The following is a 26,801-nucleotide window of genomic DNA, read 5'->3' on the forward strand; positions in this document are numbered from 1 at the left end:
AAAGTCCAAGGATTTTCACTTTGAATTAGCATTCATTATTTGCATTTCAGGTACCAGATAGAGGCTCTGATTAAGATCAAGACCTTTATTTTCCTCTGGCCGTACAGTCAGAGATGCATCCTAAGAATTAACACTCTAACAAGGGTGTGAGAGACAGAAGCTAGGCAAAGGAAGCATTATGCTCCTATTTTATAGGAGAGAAAACTGTAGCATGAAGATTTAAGTGATTTGCCTAGAGTAAAACCAGTAGTTGCTGGGAAAAGTATCCAGCTTTCATCAGTCATAGACCATGAGTGCAACACAATTCCTCTCTCAAACACTACTTCTTTTTGGCATCTAAGTTTCCTGTGTTGTTTCTATTCCTGGCTCAAGGCAAAGTAGCATAGACTCGAGGAGAAAGTCTGCTCGTATGAGGTTTGGTTGAACTCCCAGGACTCTTTTGAGTAGTTAATAACAGTAAGTATATATAAAACACTATTCAACCTGTTGGAAGGAAAGGAATGATGACACAAAACCATAAAAAACTATTCATATGTAATGTTGTAGTCTAAAAGTTCTTTAATTTTTAAAGCAGAAGTGCCAACAATGTCCCTTAAAATCCTAGAAATTATTCGTCCTTGAAATAGAAAGAGAAATCTTCTGCAGGGTGTGGGCTCCTAATAAACCACATCAATATAATTTTAAATAATTATGCACTATCATAAACAACTATGAATGGTTTCTGAGAGTTCATTCAATATTAATAATGGAAAAAGATCAGACATTAATTTATTATAACAATATTTTTTTAGAAATATGAAGCCCCATCCATAATTCTTTGTCAGAATAAAAGGAACAGCTAACAGAAAAGACCATGTCTCTAAACCTAGACTTAACTATAATAAATATAGCTGTTGGGTCAAAGTTATACCTCATTTTAGTCCACTGACTAGAGGTGGATTTACTACATCGGAAAGGAATATGGTCTAATAGTTCATTTTTCATAGCTTAATCTGATTGTATGAATTTATGAGATAGAACAAGAAGTCCTAGCCAAACCATTAGGAGCAGTTCCATATTCCACATTAAAAATCAAAACTTTGTTTTCATTTAACAGTCAACATTAAAACATTAGCATCATTAAAATGCCTTCAAGCTTGATAGCTGATACTCACCCTGGATGTGAACAGCCAGCCAGCCATTTCCACAGTACATTTTCAAACATCAGCTGCTTTCATTTATCAGAAATTAGACTGACACATCTTAACATTTTATGCAAAGTTAACCAAAGAAGAAAACAGCGTTTGCTCTCATCTCTTTGAAATTTGAATCACTGTACCAACTTCTTCAGGGCAAAACCTCCCCTTTAAAATCTGGATTAGTAGTAGTCAACAATTCCAAGCATGTGATACAAAAAGTGTATGGCAGATTTTTCAAGATGAAAGAGGAGCTGCTCTGTCCTCAAGTCTTCTCACTTTAAACAGAGAACAAGAATTAAGATACTTTTCAATGTGATATGTATCAAGCCTTCTTAACAGTATTACAAGGCTTCATATTATTTTCCCTTCTCAGTTGCTGGCAATACTGAGTCTGCTAACTCCAGATTCACAAGATAAATGGCTTTATATATAAAAATGCAAGATACTATCCCTCTAATCAGCACCAACCGAATATTCAGCCGAGGCAAATACTGTTCTTCAAGGATAGGTTAGTTGTCCTCTTGAAACAAACCATCTCAACTGTTGTTCCTCTTTGATGAAAAATACCACTGCTCAGCGGATTAAATACGAGTCCGATTTCCATACGCCTGGCTTCTAAGAAATATAATGAAGTTAAAGTTAAATTTATTCGTATTCTGAGTTTTGAAAATATACAGATAACATGTTAAAACTTCCCTCTGCAGCTGCAGGGGTTTGGAATGTACTTTTTTTGTAATAAAATATGAGATTTTTTCTGCTGGGGCTGTACTTTAAGCAGAAAGATGAGAGTGATCCATGAGCTCCCTCAGTTTGATCTCTTTGGCACACAGGAGAAGGTGGAGATAGTGGTATTTTTCTTCACCATTTTTTTCTTTTTGGTGTTAAGGAGCTATTTAAAGTGATGGACTTGTAGCTTCAATGGGAATGTGCATTGTAGGAGGTAAGGACACCAACCAGCAAAGCACAGTTCTTTCTGAAAGTGCAAATTGGCAGGTTTTATTAAAAAATGTTCTTTGAAGCAGTCACATCATATAATCTGAGCAGAGTGAGGCTAATGTAATGACTTGAAGCATTATTTTTTTTTCTCACCGTTACAGAAAAAGGAAGTGGTTGCTTTTACAATGTGGAGCAGCTATTAAATTAAATTAATAGATCTAATATGTCTGGATTTGTAGAAAGCTATTAGACAAAGTTTCCCTTGATAGATTATTGTAAAAGTTCTCTAAATATGGGCGAGGTAATACATTATTAAGATGGAAAAGGAATTGGTTAGAAACCAGAGACATGAATTAAAGGTATCTGTTATTCATAGGAGTTGGTAAAGAGTGAAACCCTGCTGGGCTCTGATTGTGTCAATACTTTTTAATACTCATTTTAATGTTTTAAACAGAGCTGTAGTATGCTCTTTCTTCATATTTGTGGGTGTTACCCAAGAGAGAAGCATAGCTCAGTGAACTGCAGCATTTACGGGCTTGAGCCAAAGGTTTTGGGGCAGTGGGTCAGGCCACACAGAATTATTTGCATCAGAGAAGTGAATGGCTACCCAGACAGAATTTAAATGTTAACCAGCCAGAGCATCGCCAACCACTGATGCACATTGAAACATAGAGATGATGGTTAAAGGACGGATAGTGAAATGTCCCAGACCGTGCTAAGGCAATATTGGAGAGTTTTTACAAATGTAAGTAGGGCCAACATTTTCACATTTGGAAAGATCTGCCAGCCATGGGAAAGGGAGTTTTTGTAGCCACTGCGCTGATGACAGGCTGACAAACCGCAAACATCTTGTTGTGGCAGCACTGAGTATCGCATGTGTTGTCCTCCATTGGCTCACACAGGCGATGGTAGCCCTGCCTACCATATCCAAGTGCTCAGATCCAGCTGCAGTCTCTAAAAGCGAAGCCGACCTCAGCACGTGATTTAGATGGAGAAGACCACTAGTGCTCAGCCTCCCACACTTACCCTCCTAAATAGTCAGGTGCAGTCTAACCCACTGGCATACCTGGTCCACCACAGACCTGGCTGAAATCCCAGTTTGGTCTGGAGATCACCGCTGCTGGATTTGGTGGAGTTGGATCACATTGCTCGTGACTGCTGTATCAGTTCCAGGCAGCTATGTATGCTTCCATACTGAGCTATATAGGTAAGATAGATTTGAAAGGAGTGATTTTTCACTGAAGGAAGACTGTGCACCAGTTTCCCCATGAATACAATGATTACCTGACAGCTCTCAAAAAAGCTTTCTAGACATTTAAATTTTCTATTGTTCCCTTAATAAAAAAAAAGTCCTTTTTATGTAATGAGATCAGCTATACCAGCTTTTCAGACAATTTACATTGCAGATATATATTCATACGGTACACAGTGACAGTGCTTAGAAATCAAACCAGCAGTTGTGTTTGATCCACAGCGGTAGCTGAAAACAGTGTATACCATCTAAACTGGTATATACAGCCCCCAGGGGTGAGGCAACGTCTGAACTTTTAAGGACACAATTACTTTCCCAGAGATTGTGACATGAATATTTTATGTGTGAATCAAGATTTTTTTTTCATTCAAAAGAAAGTGAAATGTAATTTGAATGCATGCTGTCAGATGAGTGACACCTATGGGGAAATTATAGCACCATAATCAAAGTCTGAGACAGAGAAACACTCTATTTGACCAGAGGAGATCACACAGTCATTAATATAACAATAGACAGGACTTTTGGTACTTAGTACCAGCACCTAAATGGGAGCAAGACAGCCGCAGAGAGAAGAATGAATGTTTCTCTCACTCTCATCGATTTTTCAAACGTTTCTAGCATTAAAAGTGACAGGTCACTTCTAGTTCAAGTAAAACATGGACGTACAGAACAAAACACTGGGAGAACAAAATGATCCGATTGAGAATTTGATTGCATTTTGCTTTTCTATGTCTATCTTTGAAAACAACTCAACCCTTTATGGGCTGAAAAAAGTCATGTGATGGCCAGGGGCAGGATTGCCTGGGGAAGTATTTTGAATGGGCTAGCCCTGGTAGAGACAGCAATGTAGCCATGGTAGCCCAAAGCATGGTTCTTCTCTGCTGAAAAAGGGCTAGTGGTTGTCTGCAGTGTATTCATGCCCAAAGTTTTTGCATGACTGTAATCATGAAATGTAAATGTGCTTTTATGTTGCTGTTTTTCTTCTCTTCCTATGAGGTCAGGGATATAATTGTGACTGGAAGAGAGTTAGTCAACCTGATAACAGATGAAAATTAGCAACAGTTGTTTTTTCTCTCCCTTAGCCACAGTGTGTATATGTGGACTCTCCTGTGACTCATGGTTCAATGTATCTCATGGCAGTAAGAGAAAAAATGACAGTATTGGATTTGACACTGGGGGATGGTCTTCTATGTTGAGAATAAATATAGGGTGAAGGTTTAGTGGTGCAGGGCAGGCGTTCATTGAATTAGCAGAGGAGGAAAGGAAAGCAGCCTGCCCAGAAACAAGACCACTATTTAACGAAGAAACAGGTTTGCTGAGAACAGAGTATGGGCGTCTCCAGGAATTTCCAGGATCTTCAGTGTGAGAGTTAGATTTTTTGGGGTAGTAGTATCAAACAAAAGTTAAATACCTTAATACCTCCTTTGTATATTTGTGACCTCCCTGACCTCTCTGCTAAAGCAAAGTCCGCAGGACTACTCTAAGTGCTAGGGTTCCCTGTGCAGCTTTGGAAAGAGTACCTGAAAACTAGCAAAGCAACCAGGAAACCATCTAATTTGCTAATAGAAAAACAGGGAAAATGGTTTTGAATTTTAAATCCTCAGTATATCTCAAGCAGGAGTCTAAATATTTTGCTGAATGGTATCTAGAAATAGCTCTGCACACAGCATTCTCCTACAGGTAGATGCTGATGCACTCTTACATACTCTTTGCTTTCAAAACATGGAATTGTGGTGCACAGTTACTGTTTTCTCCTGGGAGGAGGAATCTTTGGTCCAAGTCCTAGATCTAAGGACTGTTAGTGCATTTTACAACGTACAAGCAAAATACAGACCTTGTCCTTGGAAATGAAACAGGAACCCAGGGCTTCCCCCTCCAGGTGCACGTCTTTAGTATTAGGCTAGACAGCTGGGCACACACTGTCCCAATGTATTCTGTGCTAACGAGAACAACTTCTATGGTAATATTGGGAATACATGTTCCTCACTGCACCTACTACTCAAGCTGATTACTGAAATCAGAGGAGATGGACTTGACCCCACCAAACAGGAAGATGTGAAGTCTGGTCTTCCTGGATAAAAGCTTTAAAAAATGAAGCTGCTGTTTCAACTGATGGGATGGGGGACGACACCATCCTCCTTCCCTTAGTATTGTCTTAAAGACTATTTTAGACAGTATGAGCTGGTTCGTTTGCTGTTACTTGCTTGCCAGATTAAGTTTGGGGAAAAAAGGTGGGACACTTAGTTTGTGGACTTGGCTGGAACTTGTGTGGGGAAAATACTGAGTTACCTGGCAGTGCTAAGGAAAAATTTCTGCACACGCCTGGAGGTCTCCTTGGAGCTCTAGTGTTAAAAATTGATCTCACCAGGGACTTGAGGCACTTCCAGAGTTGGACAGCAACTGAATAGTTTCTGTGGATGGCAATTTTGGTCATTTAAATCTAATTCCTAGCTAAGCACCAACCACAAGACATAAGGTTCGGCTCCTGTGAGGTATTTAGGTGCTTAATGTCCACTGGTTGCAGTAGGAGTCAGGTGTCAAGGTACATTTGTAGATGTCAGCTTCAAAGTTCATTGTGTTTAGCTCAACCAAATAGTACAAGTTTTTTCACCATACATGAAACAGTATTCTAGGCTAGTTTTTATAGCTGTACTTAAAGCCCACATGCTGTGCATAGTCCTGCCATCAGAAATGTTTAACCCACACACTGTTCTTTTAAAGGAAAATTAATGTTTTCTTTACATAGCAGCAGGGATTTCACAGTTGAAGGCTGAATAATGTATCTTTTAAAAATAGCACTTTATGCTTTCATTTCCAAAGCCTTTTGCTAACACTGGGCTCAGCCATGCATTCCTCCAGGTATTGAACTCCTGTGATTAGAGAGCAAGATACAGATACAGAAACTGACAGGATCAGTCCCATCCTTATGCCCCTCCTGTGAAGTAAATTATTATCCTCTTGTTACAGACAGGGAGACAAATATAGACTGAATTTGATTTTCTAAGATTACAATGCTGTGTAGCTGCTCACAAAATCAAGGCCATACTTCAAAACAGATTCTATTAGCTCATTGAGCTCACAATTTTGCCAATGCAGTACACTGTGAAACAGGAACTAAGTAGTAGTTTGTAAGTGATATGTACTTTATTAGGTTTAATATAAATTAATTCTGTATTTACACTGAGGTGCTAAAGTTATTAAACTCATTAAGAATGTAACATTACAAAGATCCCAATGGATAACACAAAGATTTTCAATGGAAGAAAGCATGTTCTTTCTCTGTTGTTGTCTTTTGCTTCTTATTTTTGTAAAAGGAAAAAATAAGACATTTAAGAGATTAAAGCATATTCCCGGCAAAAAAATATACTGAGAAGTTATCTCCCAACAATTTTGTTTCTGCAAAGTTAGAACTGACTGACCTTTCTGGATAGTGGAAAATTTCAGGTACGTTGATGATATTGAAATTGATACGACTTGGCTAAAAGAGCAGTTCTTAATTTTCAAGTTTTTTTTGAAAATTTCAGTTTTGGAACTCTTCAGAATCTGAACCTGCTTATTTCTAGAAGTAAGAAATAAAGCATATGATGGCATGTTTCTGCCCTGCTTACATATAAGAAGTTGTAGCTGCTCTACACACAATTCTCTTGTATTTACTGGGACTAAGACCCAGCAAGCTGGGCTTGCAACCCCTTATATTGATACTTATTAGGGAGAGGAGCCTAAATAAATGCAACTTTCAAAATGCCTAGCATCTGAAAATTTAAAAAAATTACTCTGCTTTACTCATTGCTATGGAAAAGCTGGCTCTTAGAAAACAAAGGTATGGATCATTGCATGCTAGCTGACCCTCAATGAAGAATTATATTACAATTTTTAATACGCAAACCTGTGAAGTTACACTTACATCTCAAATAGTTACACTTGCATCTTAAAGACACAGGCCTGACTCCAACTTGAACGCCTCTCTGAATGCAATTCATGACGATGGCAATTCTCTAAGCTGTCTTTCATCAATCACTTTAGGACAGGGGCTCAGACTGAAGTTGTGCCCAGCCTCTAGGCTCAAAAGCAAATCTGTCTTGTCAGGACTTGCACAGCCAACCTACAACCTGTCTGCGGGGCTTCCCTGTGGTGTCTGGGTTTTGAGAAAAGCCTTATGTTTCTTTGAAAGTTGTCAATGAGCAGCAGTGTGCTATGGCTGTACTAAGGGTTTCCAAACATAAATGACCTTCTGTGTTTAAAAACTGTGTCTTAGTCTGAACTTTCTTGGCTTCAATATCCAGCTGCTGGGTCTTTTTGTAACTTCAGTGACTAGTATATTATCAGTTAGCCACAACATCCATTGTCACTTAAGGAGAGAAGCTGTTCCAAGCATCTCAGGGACTGAAAGCAACCAGCATGACAACTCCACTACTGAAGGGAGTAGAACGTAAGACATGGCTGCACCGTGTCTAGTCCTGCGTCCTGTTGCCAATTGTGGCCACCATCAGGTACCTGGGGATGCAAGCCTCCAGTGACACCTCCTGGTATGCACTCTTGCCAAGAATTTGCAGTCTATGGACTACTCCAGAGAGATTTAGATAAATCTTTGTATTTAATAGCTCAACTGGATTTCTTCTCCATGACTTTATACAGTGTCCCCTTGAGATCATGTAAATGGTTAGCATTCACAGCATCCTATAGCAAGGGTTTCCGCCAGTCTAACTACATATTGGATAAAGATTCACCCTATTTTGCTCAGTGTGAACCTGCTTCCTGCTAGCTTCATTTGATGAACCCTAGCTCTTCCATTGAGAAAGAAAGTAAACAAAAAACACCTTGGGCTCTTTACATTTTATATGGCTCTGTCACATATTTGATCTTTTCCAGGCTGAAGAGTTCTGGTCTGCACAGTCACTCTTTGTTGGAAGATACTCCATACCTGTGATGTTTGCTGTTCTTCTCTGAATGTTTTCCAGTTCTATCTTTTTGAGATGAGGCAAATAAAACTACATATGCAACACCTGGGGGAAAAATAAGTTATTCAGTTTTGCATGCACCTTCTGCAATTCTTGACAGTTGCTCCATCCTGAATAACTTAATATTATTTGTAAACATTGATACCTCACCTCTCATTGATACCTATTCCTAAGTTGCTTCTGACCACTTACTGACCATTACTCTTACCTTCTGTTCTCTGACTTTCACCCAATTATTTACCCATGCAAGTGTCTTCCTTCTTATACTGTCTTAATTTCCTTAAGAGCATTAGGTGAAGGATCTTGTCAAAAGCCTTGTGGAAAAGCAGTAGTCAAGCCCTTCTAGAAACTACAGCTTTGTGAGACAGGACTGCTCATCACAAAAGCCATATGACTCTGGCTCACTATCTGATACAATGGTCCAAACCTGCATTAGATACAAATTAAACTTCTAATATAAGACCAAACAAACCCAGACATTTGATGTGGGGAAGGAATAAGACAGAAACAGGACAGAGTCAGTAATACTACTGGAGTGCTTCAGCAGAGATGGTGAAAATTACGGAGGATTGAGAAAACACACTTTAGCCTAAAATAATCCCATACTTCAATTACTGAGAACAATTACGGTGCTCTGAGAAGGCAGAACCTCTCCATAGGAGCAAACATAAATAGCAATATCAATTTCTGCGCAGCCTCCACCAGAAGTTAACAACACAGATAACATTTTTAACTTAGAGGAGGAAAATCAAACATATGACGCCTTTATATTCTTCAGTGCTATTGCTGCATTTGACGTGCTTTGCTAAATGTCTTTTCGTTGATTTTAAGATACAGAGATTAGCTAAAATATTAGCGGAAAAAATAAGGTTTAGAGGTCCTTTTACTGTAGTATTTAGCAGTGTGAATGGAGAGAAAGAAGAGGAAAGAAGAGGCATGTTTTAGAATTATTGGGAAATATATTTGACATTTATAAGTAAACTGTAGGATTCGTTGCTGCAGGAGGTAAAATGTCTATAATGGCCTTGAATGATTAAATGATGCATCCCAAAACAGGATGAAGGAAATCATATGGTCAAGGACATAAATAGGAGCCAGAAAAAGATATTCCACATTAATCTGTAATATCCTAGAACCTATTAGCCACAATAGGAATCATTGCTCTTTGAGAAACTGTTCACTGGATGGAGCAGAACAGGGTGGGGTGCATGATTATCCTTTTGAAGACTGCAAAGTAATAAATACAAAATGTTCAAAAAATTTTTATTTTTCAAATCCTGGCTTACAAAACCCTGAATTATAGAAGAAGTTAAGCTATGCAATGTTTGATCAACCAGCTAGTTGTCTGCAACATTTATGGGTTTCATGGGAATAACAGTAAATGTCAGAAATAAATGTATGCTGTCATGGCCACTAATGCAAAGTCACAGTAACTTAATTTTTCAGGTCTCCTTTTTAGCGATATAAGGCTTAAAATGTTTTAAAATGCATTTAGAGAGTTCTTTGTTAAAAACCTTATGAGTCTGCAAAAGCTGCTATTTTCAAAAGATTTTGGAATAATGTATTATGCTAAACTGTCTGAGAATGGCCATGCATCATTGTAAGTATCAGTCTGGCTTATTCATCTTCCAGACACTGTGTTTGAATGTGTACAATGAAGCCAAATCCAGAATTCTGATTCCGTTCTACCTGCTCTGACTTCAGTGGAGGACTTTCCTGAGCATGATCACAGGATTAGCTGAATGGTATGAGCAAGAGCTAAAACAGGTTTTTCTTCTTCTCAACAGCTTTCCCATGGCTCAAAAGCAAGACATAGGATAATGGGTGAACAGAATAGAGGAACTTAAGCACACATCCTGTGTGATGTTGGATGTCTTAACTTGGATTGATTTCAGAGGAAATGAGTTTAGGAAGAGCTAAGAGTTCTCTAGGAATGACTTCTTTAAAAAAGAAAAAAATCAGAAAAAATCCCTGTCAGTATGTGTGTATAATTCCTGATTTGGTCATTTTTCAGCTTTGCATATGAGTGAGCTACCAACTCTCCCTTGAAGATTATCGTACCCTGATCTTATATTCATTGATGTATGACAATTTGAAAGATGTATAAAGAACAATTAATTTCACTGCAACGATGATGAGAAGAGGAGATATTTTTTTAAGGACCAGATTATGTAAGTAACAAAGCCACTGGCTTCCCTGTTGTCATATTATAATAATGGTAACTTTTCTATGTTTGATTCATGAGGAACAGAACTTCAGTTCTATGTTACCTGAGGTAGTTCTAATATTTACCTACCTGGATCTGAACTGTCTGTGCTCTTACGATCCAGTCACTTGTCCTGTATCTTTGGAACACTTCAAAATTTTGTCTAAGTGTGATCTGTGTGAATCATTAATTACAAGAGACAGTCATGGAAGGCTTGTCCTATTCTTAAAACTTTTTTTGTCAAAAGATATTTATCTAGCCAAATTGCTTTGCAACTCAGGCTGATCGGAACGTGCCTGTTGTTACCATAGCTCAGCTGACAGGTAATATCTTATTAAGCTGCATTAGCTTCGTGGTTTAGGACCACTGACTAAATCCCTGCTCTCTGCACCCAGAAAATGCACTTAGGTAGTACTTTTTGGGTAAACAAATTTATAAAGCGCTCATCTTGATAAACGTTAAAGTCATCAAACTTCTTCCATCCACAGGCACAGCCGTGTGCAGGGAGCTCTCATCGGCATCTTTTGTTTCCCGAATGCTGCCTTCTGGGGCCCACCTGTCCTTGGACCGAGTGTGTCCTGGGCTTGCGAGGTAGGGGATGTCATCCCTGGTACTCTTCCTGCCCCTCTGCAGACTGCTCACGGAGCAGAAGGATGCTGTCTGCATCCTGCTGACCCCATGCCAGGGAACAGCGGGGGGTGAAATGGGACCGGTTTTACAGAGTGTGCAATTAAAGCAAGTAAGGGGCATAAGTTTTTTATCCCCCTTTAATAGGTGGCTCTGATGACAGGACTCCTGTGCAGCTGTACAGCCACTGACTTCTTAACTTTGTGGTAGATAGGTCTTCAGTTTATAGAGCCTATACATTTTGGTCACAGAGGATTTGTCTTCCCACTGAAAATGCACTCCAGTTATTGATAATATTATTTAAATGTAAAAATTTTTGTACCGGTGAACACTTTGCAATAGATTGACAGCATGATAGTCTTAACAGTTCTATCTTGTACAAATCTTTCTCATTTCTCAGAATATGTTTTACAGTATTTTTTAGTGTAATAATATGTCTTAAACTTCAGCTTTTAAAAAGGTTTTGGGGAAAAAAAAATCTGCAGCAAAAATAGAAAATTCTAACATGTTTTATGGCAACAGTTTTAAATAAAACTGTTTCAGCATTAAAAATCCATTAAAAGTTAAATGAAACCTCCCAGCAGAAAGACAAATATCTAGGGATTCAATTACTGAAACTGCTTGCAATCAACTTATTTAAGTGGAAGATCCTTTTTTCAAGCTTACAAGTAAAAAGAATTCTTGAAATAAAATAGAGAAGCCAACATCAAAGTTCCTGTACATCACAAAGCAATAAGGCAATTTAGTACGATATTAACATATGAAACAGAAGTTAACTATGCTTTTCAAAGAGCTCTTTAAACAGAACTGGGAAAAATGGGCTGATGATATGTTCTTAAGCTTCCATTTTAAAATTGTAGTGTTCCATAGTTTCAGGGGAATAAGCTGAGTAGGAAAGTTGGTTGTCTTGTACCATGCTTGTGCTTCTGGACCTAATCCCATTCAAAATTAGAAGCAGAGAATATTTGCCAAAATTTGTCAGATTTGAAAACAGTTTTGAATTTAGTCTTACCTGACTTATGAGCAAAGTGTCTAGGTCCTTCTTGCACTCCTAATTAATTAAGATGAAATGGATAGAAATATTCAGTGTTCACTTATATTGATCCAGAACAAATTAAAATAGAGCATTGTGAGAATCTGTCTTAGCTCCCTGTTACAAGAGGTCTGGAGTTCAAAGATTTGTAATGCTATACATTTACTAAGAAAGTAATATCCATCATTCTGTACTAGCTGATGATTTCTTTAGTTAGGAAAAAAAAAAAAAAAGAAAATCACTTCTCTTCCAAAATGTTAATTCTCTTGGGAAAGTTTTTCAGCTGTTATTTCTTATCTTCCTAACAAAACTGAAAAAAATTCTAGCAACTCTTCTCACCACTCATAAATCTAACATACATATAATCGTGGTAAGAATAGTTATTTTCCTGCTTTATATTATGTAAGTACATTCCTCTTATTCATTTTGAGGTGGACATTTTCAGGCCAGGAAGGATGACTGTTAGTAGCGTGTCTGGTCTTCTCAAATTACAGGCTTGATAATGTAAGCTGGTTACTTCCTCAACTAACTAGTGGTTGAACAAAAGCACACACTGATCTAAATTTTCCAAGTAATGAAAAATCCTCCCTCCACTTAACCTGGTAAAACTTTCCAGTGATTAAGTGCTTCCTTTACTAACAGTATTATGTCCTTGAAAGGTAGTCGGGGTCAGAAAATTGCATGAAAACGCAGCCGTCCTTTCCCTGACATACGGCAGACAAGCTAATAATAGCATTTCTGTTCAGCTTTAAAGAATCAGTTTGCAAAATGTGTAATTTGCATAGTTAAGTTGTTGTGGTTTGGGGTTTTTTTGTGGGTTGTTTTTTTTTTTTTACTATATATATTTTTTTAAGTACGACAAATGTAGAAAACTAGGAAGTTATTAGAGAAGTTTGAAATGGAGGATAAGTACTGACAGGAGAAGAGGATTTTGAATTTCTGGCAAAGACCTACCTTTTTGTCTGTAAAATAGACACATCTCTGGTGTCACACAGCAGAGAAGGAGGAAAAAAGATAGCTGCAAAGAAAGGCACAGTTGTGAGAAAGGCAGGCAAAAGAGAGTAATTGCCATGTTAAATGGCAAATAGGGGCATGCCTGCTGAAAGCAATTTGAGTTCACATGGGTGAAAAAGAAGGAAAGCACGGAGTTCATATATAACTGACACAAATTAGTAATAAGCTATTTATTCTTGCTGCTCCCATCACCTTTGACTAATAACAACCTTTCACAGTAGAGTAATGATTAAAGTCATCATGACCAAATTTAACCCACTGACCAAGAAGTCGGCAAATGAATCCACTCTTGTGACTAAAGTCAAGAATGGCCAGTGGTACAAAATTAACCCAATCTTAATGATATTTGAGAAATGTAATTTCATGCTCCACCTCAGCTGGTTTGCCTTGCCTTGTTATATTTCTTCAGAATCACTAATACTATTTTTGAACAGGGGGGAAGGCCTTTAGAAATTGAAAATATCGTCAGTGAATTGAAGAGAAAGTTTAGTTTCATCCTCAACTCCTAAATGTGCTACTCTTATGCAAGAGATGTCTAAATTATGGGGACGTCACAGTTAAATGACAGGATGATCAGTTTCATCTTTCATAACAGTTAATTTGTCAATGAATAGTGCATTCCTCTTTCAAATTTTACCTTTGGATTCAGAGAGCTGAGGAGCTGAAAGACAAGGCAAACTCCAGCCTTCTCCATCTACCGTGGAACCTGCACCAGCTTCTGAAGGTGGACCTCTTATAGGAAAGCGTAATGACAATTTTTTTGACAAAACTCTGTCCCATAAGGCTCAGTGGGACCAGGATTTTGTACTGTATTTTTGACAAATAGATTATACTGCATGCAGACGTGGATTATCCAAGGAAATTGTGCCACGTAGCAGCAGGACTGTCCTGTGGCCTCTAAGTGGTCCTGAAAATGAAGTGTCGGTGTTGCTGAAGGAGGACTGGGCGCCATGTCAGACCGGCCTGGCAGTCCAGGATCCTGAAACCCCTCTGGAGAAGCACAGGTCTCACCAAGTTAAAAGTTAAATATAAACACATCACGGCAGCGACGGCTCGAGGATGAGTGCGGAAGAGGGCCAGCGTTAAATAATAATTTGCTAGTTCGCGTTCACAGCTTGTGCCCATTCCTCAGTCTGTTGTCTGAGGGTTACGTATACGTTGTTGCGCCTTTACATGGTTTGCTCCCCCCCACATTCCTCCAACGCGCTGTTTTAACGAAGTGTGTTATCTCCACGTTTGCCGTTCGCCCGTTAATCGCAATTCTTTGTGAATCTTACAAACCGCTCCGGTTAGGGAAGGGGGGGCACCCGCCGTCTCCTCAGGCGGGGAGGCGCGGGGGGGGGGGGGAAGCGGGGCCGCCCGCCATGGCGCCTGCGCGCAGCCGCAGTGGGCGCCCGGCGGCGGCGGCGGGGTATCCGCCGTGCCGTTATGGGTTTCCGTCTCCCTGTGGTGGTTTTTCTTCCCGCTCTGTCGCGGCCGTGTGGCCCCGGCGGCTGCTGCGGGGGCAGGCGGGCTCCCGATGAGGGAAGGTCGGGCATCCCTAGCGCAGCAGGCGGGCGGGGAGGGAGTAGTTACCACAGTGGGGGGACTAGTCGCCGTGCCCGGGCTGCGTGGGGCTGCCTGGAGGTTGCGGAGCCTCCTGGCACCGCATATTCCAGCGGTGATGGCCTGGGCAGAGTGGAGGACCCGGTCTGGAGCTTGAGGGAGTGCCTGGGCTGGGGGAGCTCTCCGGTGGGAGAGGTGAGCCAGCACAGCACCCTCAGGGAGAATGAGGGGGAGACTGACAGGAGCTGTGTGGAAGATGTGCAGCATGAGGCCACGGTCAAACAGAGAAGGGTGGCTGTCAGGGTAGGGAGGGCTGGAAGCTTCTGACTTCCAGCAAAGGGAGGAAGGTTCCTCTTGGATCTGCAGAGCCGTAACTGCGGAATAGGTACAGTGCCTGGTGAGGGTGAACAGGACGTGTGGGGGCATGCGTCGGAGCCAGCTATGCCCAACCTGAGTGTCTCCGTGCTGGGGAAAAAGGCAGGGGATAGCTACAGGAGACATGCTGCTGTGCAGGACAGAGGCAGCGATGCTGTCTGATGTTTTGGAACATTCGGTCCTTGCCAGCAGATTGGGATTTGGGATTTTGCAAAGACGCTGTCAAGGCTTGCCCAGCCTTTGGACATTAGCGCTTTCTGTTCTTCTATGTGAGTGGTACTAATAGAGGTAACCTGGAGCATATCCAGAGTTACTCTATGGTGAAGGACAGGGGGACCAACTGCTGTCCTCCGTCCTTCCAGTGAGTAGGAAAGGCTCAAACAGAAGTGGCCTCATCCAGGCACTGTCAGCTTTTGCCGTGCTTTAACCCCAGCCAGCAACTAAGCACTACGCAGCCGCTCGCTCAGTCTTCCCACCCAGTGGAATGGGGGAGAGAATTGGGAGAAAAATAAAAAAGTAAAACTTGTGGGTTGAGATAAAGACAGTTTAATAGTACAGAAAGGAAGAAAATAATAATAATAATAATGAAAGAATTGGAATATACAAAACAAGTGATGTACGATGTAATTGCTCACCACTTGCTGACTGATGCCCAGCCAGTTCTGAAGCAGCAATTTGGCTTCTATGACCCTGGGATACTCTTGAGGTCCGTCAGCCTCACCTCAGTCCCTGGAAAGATTAGAGAGATGTTCTAAACACATGAAAGGAAAGATTGTTACTTGGAGCAGTCAACATGGCTTTAGTTTAACCAGGGTGAATTAGGTAAATCATGCCTGACGAACCTTTTGCTTTCCATGATGAGGTTATTGATGCTGTAGAGAAGTGGATATTCTATGCTAAAGCTGGAGTAAGGCTTCTGACACAGTCTCCCATAAGCTTCTCACCAAGTTGGTGAGATGCAGGCTGAATAAATAGGCAACAAGGCTGGAAAGTTGACCAGACTGTGATGCTTTGAAGAGTTATGGTCAGTGGTGTGAAGTCCAGCCAGTGGCCCATAACTAGTAGTATCCCCCTGTGATAAATTCTGGGACTAGTTGCAGCTAATCTCTTCATTAATGACCTGAATGATGGGACGGGTGTACCCTCTCAGCAAGTTGAGGATGACGCCAAATTCGGGGAGGGGGAGTAGTCAACAGGCTGGAGAGCAGGGCAGGCTGGAGAACAGGGCAGATGGGAGCCTATGAAGTTCGATAAAAGTCAGTGTGAAGTCTTGCATCTGGGATGAAATAATCCCATGTAACAGTACAGGCTGGGGTCCATCTGGCTAAGAAAAGGATCCACCTCTGCAGGAATGGATCTGGAGGTCCTAGTGGACAAGTGGACCAACAGCATGCCCTTGCAGCAAAGGCCAGCTACATCCTGGGCTGTGTTAGTAAGAAAGGTAGATATTTTTTCTGTTGCCCTGAATAAATTGCAAATGCAGTTGCCAGTGTGGATTGTTTTGAGGACAGCTAATGGCTTACATTCAGTCATTAGCCAGGTCCAGGAAAGTCATTCATCCGCTGTATTTGGCACTTGTGAGACTGCATGGGGAATACTGTGTCTGGTTTTGGGCTCCCCTGTACAAGAAGGATGTTGACATACTGGAGGGAGTCTGGTAGGCCAACAGGATAGTCAGGAGCCTGAAATGTGATGAATAAGAAGTTGAGCAAGCTGAGCTTGCTCAGCCTTAAGAAGAAAATGCTTCAGTGGGACCTTACTAGCTGTCTACAACTCCTCTTGGAGGAGTTGTCTACAACCTCTTGGGAGGTTGTGGAATCTCCATCACTGGAGAAGTTCAAGACTCGTCTGGCCATGAGCCTGAGTAACCTGATCTAATTAGACCTGCTTTGAGCAGGGGTTTGGACTAGATGACTTCTTGAGGTCCCTTCCAACCTAAATTTTTCTATGATTTGAAGTCCTTAGAGCTACTTTGAGGAGAATGAACAAGTCTTGACTAACTGATTATTCAAAAGCTATCACAGACCTTGTGCAGGGAAGAAGAGCAGAGAATTTAAGAAGTAAAATGCTTTGGCAGACTAGATCACAGCACATATGAATAAGGGTGGGATGAATTAAGACTATAATTTTGACTTTATAGGCTAGATCTGCTTTTGGTGTACACGTGTGTGAACTGACGCAACTGAAGATCAGTTGATTTCTTAAAATTGTTTTTAGTTTCATATTAATTCTTTGGCATTTACTTTTATAAGTGAACATAGGTAATTCTTGTTACTTTTAGATTAGTCTGATTTTACCTGGTCTGCTTATTCACCTTCATACTTGCAGAGAGAAGAAATTTAAGAAACCTTTCATAGTCTGAAATGTACATCAGTTACTTGTAATTATCCACCCAGCATTGTGAATTAACCCACCTTTATCATGCTCTCTTTTGGCTTAATTGGTTACCAAATAATTTTCAAGGCAGTTAAATTGCGTGACCCTCTTAAATTTCCCCAGACCATTTTTTTTTTCCTTCTCCTTTGCTTCAGAACTTCCTACCTTCTGTTGAACTGGCAATTAATCATAACAACTCTGTTGGCAGGCAATTGCTTGCTCTTTATAGAACACACCGTATGTCTCTTGCTCACAGTTCTCTATAGTTTTTGGATATGTTAAAAATAAAGCTGGTTGCAAATAGCTGAGGTTTTTAGCTAGAAGCTGCTTTTGGAGTTCTCTGTGTGATAGAAGCAGGGTATTTTGCGCGTCAAAAAAAGATTACACTGTTAGAAGGAAAAGCATGAACAATAACCTTTATCATTTCTTTATCAGTAAGAATAGACCCTGTATAGTCATACAGTTTTGATTCAGATTTCCCTCAGATATTTCAGCAATGTCTCCCATCTGAAATAAGACTAACAGCCTGGATTCAGAGCAGAAGTGCTACTCAAAATGGAGTTCAGCATGTATTTTAATCATGTATGCAAGCCCAATGGGAGATAGCATGGCTTCAGCCTGTGCTTAAATCCATAAACAATCAAGAGAGTGTTTATATATACTTTAAATGGAAAACTGAATGGTTTTCTGAACTGAAAATGAAATACTTGGAATGGATTCTGGTTGTCATGCTTAATGTAACCTTGTGCCTGAAGTGGGAAGTGGGATTTGGGTTTTTGGTTTTGGGGGTTTTGAGGGGGGTGTTTGACCAAATGTAGCTCAAATGATAGTTTGAGAGTTAGGGCATTACTCAGTTTGAGCAATAGCATAACAGTGTCTGCATTTAATTCTTTTAATGAATCCAAGTCTTCTCTTGGGTCAGACATAATCAGTGTTGTGGTTTAACCCCGGCGGGCAGCTAAGCTCCACACAGCCACTCACTCACTTTCCTCTGGTGGGATGGAGGAGACGATCAGAAGGGTAAAAGTGAGGAAACTCGGGGGTTGAGATGAAGACAGCTTAATAGGTAAAGCAAAGGCTTCACACATAAGCAAAGCAAATTAAGGAGTTCATTCACTGTTTCCCATCAGCATGCAGGTGTTCAGCCATCTTCAGGAATGGAGGTTTGGCGTGGGATGTCCCTCTGGTCAGTGGGGGTCAGCTGTCCCAGCTGTGTCCCCTCCCAGCGCCTCGTGCACCCCCAGCCTGCTCGCTGGTGGGGCAGTCAGAGGAGCAGAAAAGCCCCTGATGCTGGGCAGGCGCTGCTCAGGAATAACTTAACGCATCCCTGGGTTAGCAACACTGTTCTCCTGCAAACGCAAAACATAGCCCCGTGCAAGCTACTAGGAAGAAATTTAACTCTATCCCAGCCAAAACCAGTACAATCACATACTGTCATACCTGTGGTAATTTTTTTCCCATTTTTCTATGAGTAAATTCCAGATGTAATTTTCGGAGTAGATTGCTTTGAGGACAGCTGACCATTTATGTTCAATCATTAGTACTTACTCTTTTTCCCTTGCCAACATAGGGCTATTTTGAAAGGACTGTTAATAATTAATAATTAAAAAAACAGGAAATTTCCTGTTAAAAAAACAGGAAATTTTTTTCATTGAAAATAGCTGCTGTATTTTCAACTGTGGGAAGGGATACACAGAAGGATAAAATCCAGACTGATGCAGCATAAATAGCAAACCATCCAGAACAGTCCATGAGGAGTTGATTTTGCCAACATGCTGCTGCTTGTTGTTTTTATTTAAAACAAAACAACCCCAAACCCAAACAAACCCCAAAGCATTCATATGTTTTAAATTTTATCTCACTAGCATGTTGGAGTACGTAGAATCTCTCCAAGTCAGACTTGCTTAAGGCCATCCTCTGAATCGTAGTTTTAGCAATATTCTGACGTGCAATACTGCACCTTCTGCTGTTTTGGGTGGTTTAATGCTGTGCAGTAGGAGATTAATTTCAGCTCTGAGGAGTGCTGAATCATAAAAAAATACAGGCACATATGATCTTTGTCCTGGGTTCAGCTGGGATAGAGTTAATTTTCACAGGAACCTGGGAGGGGGCACAGCCAGGACAGCTGACCTGAACTAACCAAGGAGCTATTCCATACCATGTGACATAATGCCCAGTATATAAATGGGGAGTGGGCTGGGGTGGTGCCCCCCAAAAAATGGAATCTTGTGGGTTGAGATAAGGACAATTTACTGGGACAACACAAAAAGAAAAGTTACAACAACAGTACTGATAAAAGAATATACAAAACGAGTGATGCACAGTGCAACTGCTCACCACCCAGAACCCGACACTCTGCCACTTCCCCCATGGAAAGCCGAGGGCACCCCCCCAGCGTATACCCCCCAGTGTATAGTGTTACGTTTTGGATTTAGTATGAGAATAATGTTGATAACACACTTATGTTTTTAGTTGTTGCTAAGCAGTGTTTAGTCTAAGTCAAAGATTTTTCTGCATCTCATGGCCAGCCAGCAAGAAGGCTGGAGGGGCACAAGAAGTTGGGAGGGGACACAGCTGGGACTGCTGACCCCAACTGGCCAAGGGGGTATTCCCTACCACGTGACGTCATGCCCAGTATATAAACTGGGGGGAATTGGCTGGGCAGGGGATCACAGCTCAGGAACTAACTGGGCATCAGTCAGCAAGTGGTGAGCAATGGCATTGTGCATCACTTGTTTTGTATATTCCAATCCTATTATTGTTATTATTATTACTATCATTATTAGTTTCTTCGTATTATTTCTTTCCTGTTATTGCATTCTGTATTCTCTCTTTGATATCTTTAGTGTAAAAATGATACCCTCTTGTAAATTAAGAATAGTCAAAATATGCCACTGTGTTCCCATTTGAGTCACAAGATAGATGTTTCAGTATCGTGTTTGGTTCAGGCTTACATGATGCAGTCCTTTGTCTCCTGAGGGTGCTGAGATACAGTCAGCAGAAAAAAACCAACCCCTGTACCTTGACATGACAAAGTCCCCATCAGTGATTTTCCTGTATAGCATACCGGTATGTAGTTATTTGGAAAGATGAAGGAATGTTAGTGGAGGTACCAGGGAGAAAATGCATTGAATTTCTCCCTTTTCTTACTAATACAAATAAGCTTACATCCCTGGAAAATATGATGTCTTATGTTTATTACCATCAAGTAGTGAAACAGTAGCATGTTGCCTACCTTTCTAGACTTACATGTAATATCCTTTATGAATTTGTAAATGCTTTGAGTAAAAAAAAATCTGAAACAGGAATATTGCCTCAGTCATGAGGGGTTTAAATTTGCAAGTTTGTTCTTAATGCAGTAAAAAGATAGACCAGAGAGAACATTTTGTACCCATTTGAGTCATCTGCTTGTCTAGCTTTTTGATTTGTTGTTGACACTCTCCTTTAGTTAGAGATAATTTCCAGGCGATTTAAAAGCCTCTTTTGAATATTTAAATATTTTGATGATTTAAAGGGTGAAAGCCCTGGAGGGTAGAGGAGGCCAAGAAAGCTTCTTAGTATTAAAGGATCACCTCCTAAGGGCCACTGAGATGATGAAGAGACTGGAGCATCTCTGATGTGAAGAAGGGCTGAGAGGGCTGGGACTGTTTAGCCTGGAGAAGAGAAGGCTCAGGGTGGAGCTTATCAATGTGTGTAAATACCTGAAAGGAGGGTGTAAAGAAGACAGAGCCAAGCTCTTTCTGTTGGTGCCCAGTGATGGGGCAAGATGCACAAACCGAAACACAGGAGGTTCCCTCTGACCATTAGGAAGCACCTTTTTTTACAGGGTGCCCAGAGAGGTTGTGGAGTCTCCCTCCCTGGAGATATTCAGAAAACATCTGGACATGGTCCTGGGCAAGCAGCTCTAGGTGGTCATGCTTGAGCAGGGGGTTTGGACCAGGTGAGCTCCAGAGGTCCCTTCCAACCTCAACTATTCTCTGTGATTCAGTGCTTTAGTTTTACTCATAAAGCCTCTGAACACATCCCTGATGCCTGCCAGGAAGGATTCTGGGACGATGGATGATCCCAAACTCCTCCACTAGGATTCATCACAAAACAAAATCTACCTATTCCAGAATATCATATAGCAGACACAGTCATGAGAATAAAAAATATAATTTTGTTGTGGACATCAACTGCAGGATCCCAGGAGGCCCAGTGGCTCAGCCAGGAAATCCATTCAGTAACAGAATATCAGCACCTACAATGATAGAGTCAGAAAGCACTGACAAAACCATAAAGGCAAGAATAGGCATGATTTTGCTCCCCTTTCTTCAGGAAATACAGTTTTAAAGGAATTGTTTATAGCCCAGAGGAGAGAACTAGCACTGGCATTGACTATGAGATTGCTTTGGCGCCTTACCAACGTGGGTAATAGCCTGTTTAGAGACCTGTAAGTTTACAGAGGTTTACAGAGCCCCTTTGCTACGCAACAGGGCTCGACAGGGAGCCCCTGGATAGCTACAATATAGTTATTTCCAAACTCTGCACAGCATCATCCCTCTTTGTCCCTTCCAAGCCACCCAAGTTTGCAGGCAAAACACGCTCCCTCAGGCAGAGCAACATAGCTGCCTGGTATTGTGTTGCTTCCAGGACTTAAGTCACTCTTTCTGCAAAACACGATGCTGAGCTGTCTGGTTTTACCAGTTTGCACCTAAAACATCCCAGACGGCTTTGCTATCTAGTGGGCTGTGCATGGAAAAAAAATATGAAGGCACCAGACTAGAGCCCTTCTGTATAGTGACCAGATGTATTTGTCTTCTCTTGTTTTGAATTTTTTTCCCCTTCTAAATTACCTCAGGTGAAATTTGGCCTTTTAAAAAAGTGCCAATATCTTAGAGTCTAAAGTGGCTTGGAACAAATCCTTGCTGTGTATTTGGGATTCAGATAATACAAGGCAGTGTGAGGATTGCCAACTGACATAGACAAAAAAGTGAGACTTAATTTGCGTCTTTATTTAGGTAGCAAGTTAAATAGCTCAGAATTGTGACTTTCATGACCTTGCCAGGGTGTCTGCTTACCCTTGAGCAAACAGAACTTCAATAAGTACAAAACAAAAACTGCAAAATTGGGAACGGCATTCTCCTCCTGACATACTTTTTTTCCAGAAGGCAGGTGCATGCTTCCTTTCTGGGGCCATCTTTGTGTATCATAGAAATAGTTCATATACTTAGACCAGTGTTCAGAGTTTTGAAAGATGGACAGAAGGGTCAAACAAACACCTGGGATTCTTGACCTTCCTGGATTTTTTCAGTTGTTGATAACCAAAAACTCTTTTTCTCTCCTCCTCCTTTTCTCTTCTGGTATGCTTTCACTCTCCTCTCCACAGGCCTGTTTTCTCTTTCTGTTTCTTCGGTTTTCATTTTCCTTGGAAGACCCTGCAAGCCTTTATATTCCACAGTGTGATTAGATAGGTAAAGCCACGATCCACTAGAGTCAGTTCTTACTTTAACCAAAGAAAGCTCATTTTACCTTTTTTCCTCTGAAACACTTTTCAGTTCTTCTGGACATACCAGGAATTCTGCTGTGCTCTCTGGGGTTATTGGAGGCAAAGGTACAGGCACCTGAACCAGAAATGTTGAACTTAACAGGTAGCAAGACACCTGGAGTAGTAAGCTACTTTTTTCCAAATTGCTAACTTAGCTCTTAAAATAAGATCCCTTTAGTTGGTTTGCATTATCCACATTTTGCACAGTCCCTTGTCCCAAAATAGACTTCATGAAGCTCTGATGAAGTAGGATCTTAGCCAAACTCCTCTGAAGTTGACAACTACACCCATGACTGCTCAGCTGAGCAAATTCTAACAAACAGGATTGTCTCACAAAGTGCAATGGCAAACCGGCACTGCACTTAGCCTTAATTTTTACAGAGCTGCAGACTGACGACCTTGCTGTCCCTTTCAGAGGATTTTAGTCTGTAGCAAGAATGACGTCCTTTCTTCAAAGCTTGCTTTCAAACACAGTTTTCACACGGGTGTATGACACAGTTAATTTGTGAGGGCCATTCAGCTGGGAGCCTGCAATCCCGCTCGGGGCTCACAGGGGCTGCAGCAGCCACCGCACATTCAAGCCCTGGCATCCTGATGTGCAGAAGGAGCTGACGGGCTGCTCCTTACAGGTTGGGGCACCACAGAATGAGGGGCCTCCGAGGGTAGGATAAAGCTCAGAGAAATGCTGGGAAAGGAGAGCAAGAAAAGGCTTGCCAATTTCTTTCTGCTGGGGTTTCTTCTGCCCTCCCGAGACGTAGTTCTGCTGCTATTCATTTGGCAGCAATACCAACTTCTGAGGTGGGAGCCTTTTCTTTTGAAATCTGTCTTTTTGTATTTGTCTTCTAGTAGGTATTTAGTTTGGTTAAGTACATGCCTAATGCATATTTGAAACAACCTTTCTGGTTTTTCTTATGTATCGTTCTAGAGTGGAAAAAAACCCCCACCACCACCCAAGAGATCTAATGCCTGGAAGAGGCACAGCAGCTACTTGGACCTGTCAGAAACTACTCTCATACATGAGAAACGTCACAGCGTTTGTCGACCTGACATACCTCTCCTGTTTCCGATTCCACTGCCATATCTACACCTGCTTCTTTGTGGAGGACAAGCAGAGACGGTGGTGTGTCCAGGAAGGCTTTTGACTGGTACTCTATGTCTGCTTCACCTGCAGGGCCACTTTGGTCTTCCAAAGGCAGCTCTGGAAAGCAAAAGCACGTGCAGCAATGTGACTTCTTGGAAGTGGACAACAGGTAAAGCAAAACCCAGCCAAAGCCTTACACCAGCTGTCTTCTTGGCCCTCTGATGCCCTGTTTTCTGTCATGTCTCCTCCATTGAATGGAAACGATTTGCAAAAGGACATCTCTGTCAGCAGGTTTCTGAAGTCAGAGCTTCAGCTCATCTTGCAGAGCAAAGTGTTCATGCCCCGATAGACAGTGTCCAAACAGAGGTGATGGGAGAAGCAGGGCTTAAAAGACAGAACTCAATGCCCAGCCCTGCTAGAAATGATGCTGAGGTAGGAGCAGCATTTGCAAAGCATCTCCCTGATGCAAGTGCAAGTAGAAGGGCAGATGCTGAACGTCAGCAGTGATGTTTACTGTATGAATACCATCACTCTGATCACGTGGGAAGCCTAACAATAGGAAAGCACTGCTGTCAAGTCTTGAGTGCTAGCAGCTCCCTCCATTTGCACAGGTGTCCACCAGGAGCACAGTATGGAACAGGAACACAAGTCCCCACCATGTGACAGCCCTCAGTTCCTCCTCATACCTGTGGCTCTGTCCATGGGTGCTGGTGACTCCCTGGCTGACGAACAGGAGCGGCCATCCATCTCCTCCCCAAAGATGTCACTGAAATTTTCAATCATAAACAGCAGCAGCACGTTCACCTGCACACATCAAAGCCTTGGTCTCAACCCAGGTGCCTAAAAATGTATCGCACAGCTTTTCCCACTGCTGACCCTTGCCTCTGTGCAGACGGCTGTTGCTGTGGGGCTGCTCTTGCAGGCAGCCACCCCACCGGCATTTGTTGGGGAGAGGAGGCAGCCAAGGACCTCTGAGCAGCCAAGTTCTGATGGGCTGGCAAGGCTGCAGCCAGCTGCTTGATCCAGCGTACCTTCTCAGTCACTGCCAGCATGGCCTCGAGGGGCAGCAGGTCCTCATTAGGTGGGCTCAGGAGGTTTGGCCCAAGGCAGATGGCCAGGTTGCTGGTGGTCATTCTGCTGGTGGAGGCGTTGTGGCCGATGTCCTGGAGGAGGGCCAGCAGCTGCTTGAGGAGGAGGAGGTTGGCTGCAGGCAACTTCTCGGCCACCCTGAGGGAACAGGAACTCAACGTTAATAGAGCAGATGTTGCCCACAGCCATCCCCAAAGCTTGCCCAAGGCAGGTGGGAGCCAGTGGGTGAGTTGCACAGATTTCCAGGTGCTCTCAGCCAGCGGTCAGTGCTCCTGTGCCTCAGGAAGGAAGCACGGCGTTCCTTCCTAGATCCTGATTTCCCCCAAACCCAGGCAAGGGAAGGTTCCCTGTCCATGCCCTTTCCCCCACAATCTAAGCCCACCCCAGCAAAAGCAAGCTGTCAGAAGACACAGCTTTTTAAGGAGACCGTCCCTTTCCAGGCAAGTCCCAGGCCTCTACCAGTCCCTCCTCAACAGGCAGGCTGCTGCCCACACTTACGCTTTCAGCTCTTCAATCTTCTCCTCCTTGCCGCTCTTCTGCATCGCCGCCATCCAGTCCTCGTAGAGGTCTGTCACGAGGAGCTTGGCGGGGATGCTTCGGAGGAAGTCCTGCAATGCCAGGGGCTCCAGGTGAGCCTCTGAACACTCCAGGCCAGCCAGGAGCTCTTCCAGCTGCAGGTCAGAAGCGCTCACCTTCAAGATGACGGCCAGCAGCAGCGCAGGCTGGCTGCCCAGGTCGACGTTGGCGCCGTGGTCCATGGCCTCTCGTAGCTCCCGAAATTCTGTCCCGCTGGCAGCTCTTCGGAATATCCCTTCCGTCGATGGTCCTTCCCGGTGCAGGACAGCCAGCAGCTCCTGCAGGAGGGGCAGGAGGACAGTTGCTTGGCTGAGAAGCTGCCTTCCAACAGCAGTGACCAAAGCGCTGCCCCAGATCCTGCTCCTTGCCCCCCAAAGCATCATCTGGGGGTGAAGAGCCCAATCCCCCATCCCCGGAGCTCCTGGGGGCAGCCACGTCCCCTCTGGAGCAGCGGGAGGGAGGGCTGGGGACCCCCTGCCCAGGCTGGCTTACCTGGATGGGCTGGGGCAGGGAGCCGTCCTCCCCGCAGAGGGCTGCCAGGGGCTGTCCAAAAAGCGCCCTGCTACAGCCGGAGCCCACCTGCCCTGGCGCCTGGGCAGCGGCTGGGGTCCTCCGCAGAGCAAAGGGCCAGGGCAGCCCCATCCTCCTCCTCCTCCTCCTGCTGTTCCCTCCTGCTGCAAAGGAAAACAGAGCAAGAGCCCGTCAACAGAGATTGCCAGGCCACTGCTCCCGGAGCCTGCCCTGCCCTGCCCTGCCTGCAGCACGGTGCGGAGCAGTGCGGCAGGACGGGCAGGGAGCCAGCAGCTGGAACCGCGGCTCCAGCTCAGAGGCTCCATCTCGGAGGCTCCTGAGAGCCGGCGTGCCACCGGGACAGCCTGTCCCAGCCCTCGCCCTGCCCTCCTCCAAGCCGTGGGCCGCAGCAGAGGCTCCGTGTCCCCGCAGAACCACGTCCAGCGGCCGCTGCCCAGCGGGTGTCTGTGCTCGTCCAGGTGACGTCCTGCCTTGGGGTGCCGCACCTGCATGGCGAC

The 26,801-nt window shown here is 42.9% G+C and overlaps 1 protein-coding gene across 1 annotated transcript; it reads right to left on the minus strand.

Annotated features, from left to right (window-relative positions):
• Positions 1-20,599: 20,599 nt before the first annotated feature.
• Positions 20,600-26,795, minus strand: LOC138688793 (T-cell activation Rho GTPase-activating protein-like). Its single transcript, XM_069801313.1, has 9 exons — positions 26,585-26,795; positions 26,266-26,447; positions 25,890-26,051; positions 25,696-25,805; positions 25,140-25,335; positions 24,795-24,912; positions 24,080-24,225; positions 23,012-23,103; positions 20,600-22,925 (listed from the first exon to the last, which is right to left on the minus strand). The coding sequence occupies exons 1-9, from the start codon at positions 26,793-26,795 to the stop codon at positions 22,790-22,792; spliced, it is 1,353 nt and encodes a 450-aa protein (XP_069657414.1). The 3' UTR covers positions 20,600-22,789.
• Positions 26,796-26,801: the final 6 nt, after the last annotated feature.

This window comes from Haliaeetus albicilla, chromosome 13 (assembly GCF_947461875.1).
Source record: "Haliaeetus albicilla chromosome 13, bHalAlb1.1, whole genome shotgun sequence".
Taxonomy (NCBI): domain Eukaryota; kingdom Metazoa; phylum Chordata; class Aves; order Accipitriformes; family Accipitridae; genus Haliaeetus; species Haliaeetus albicilla.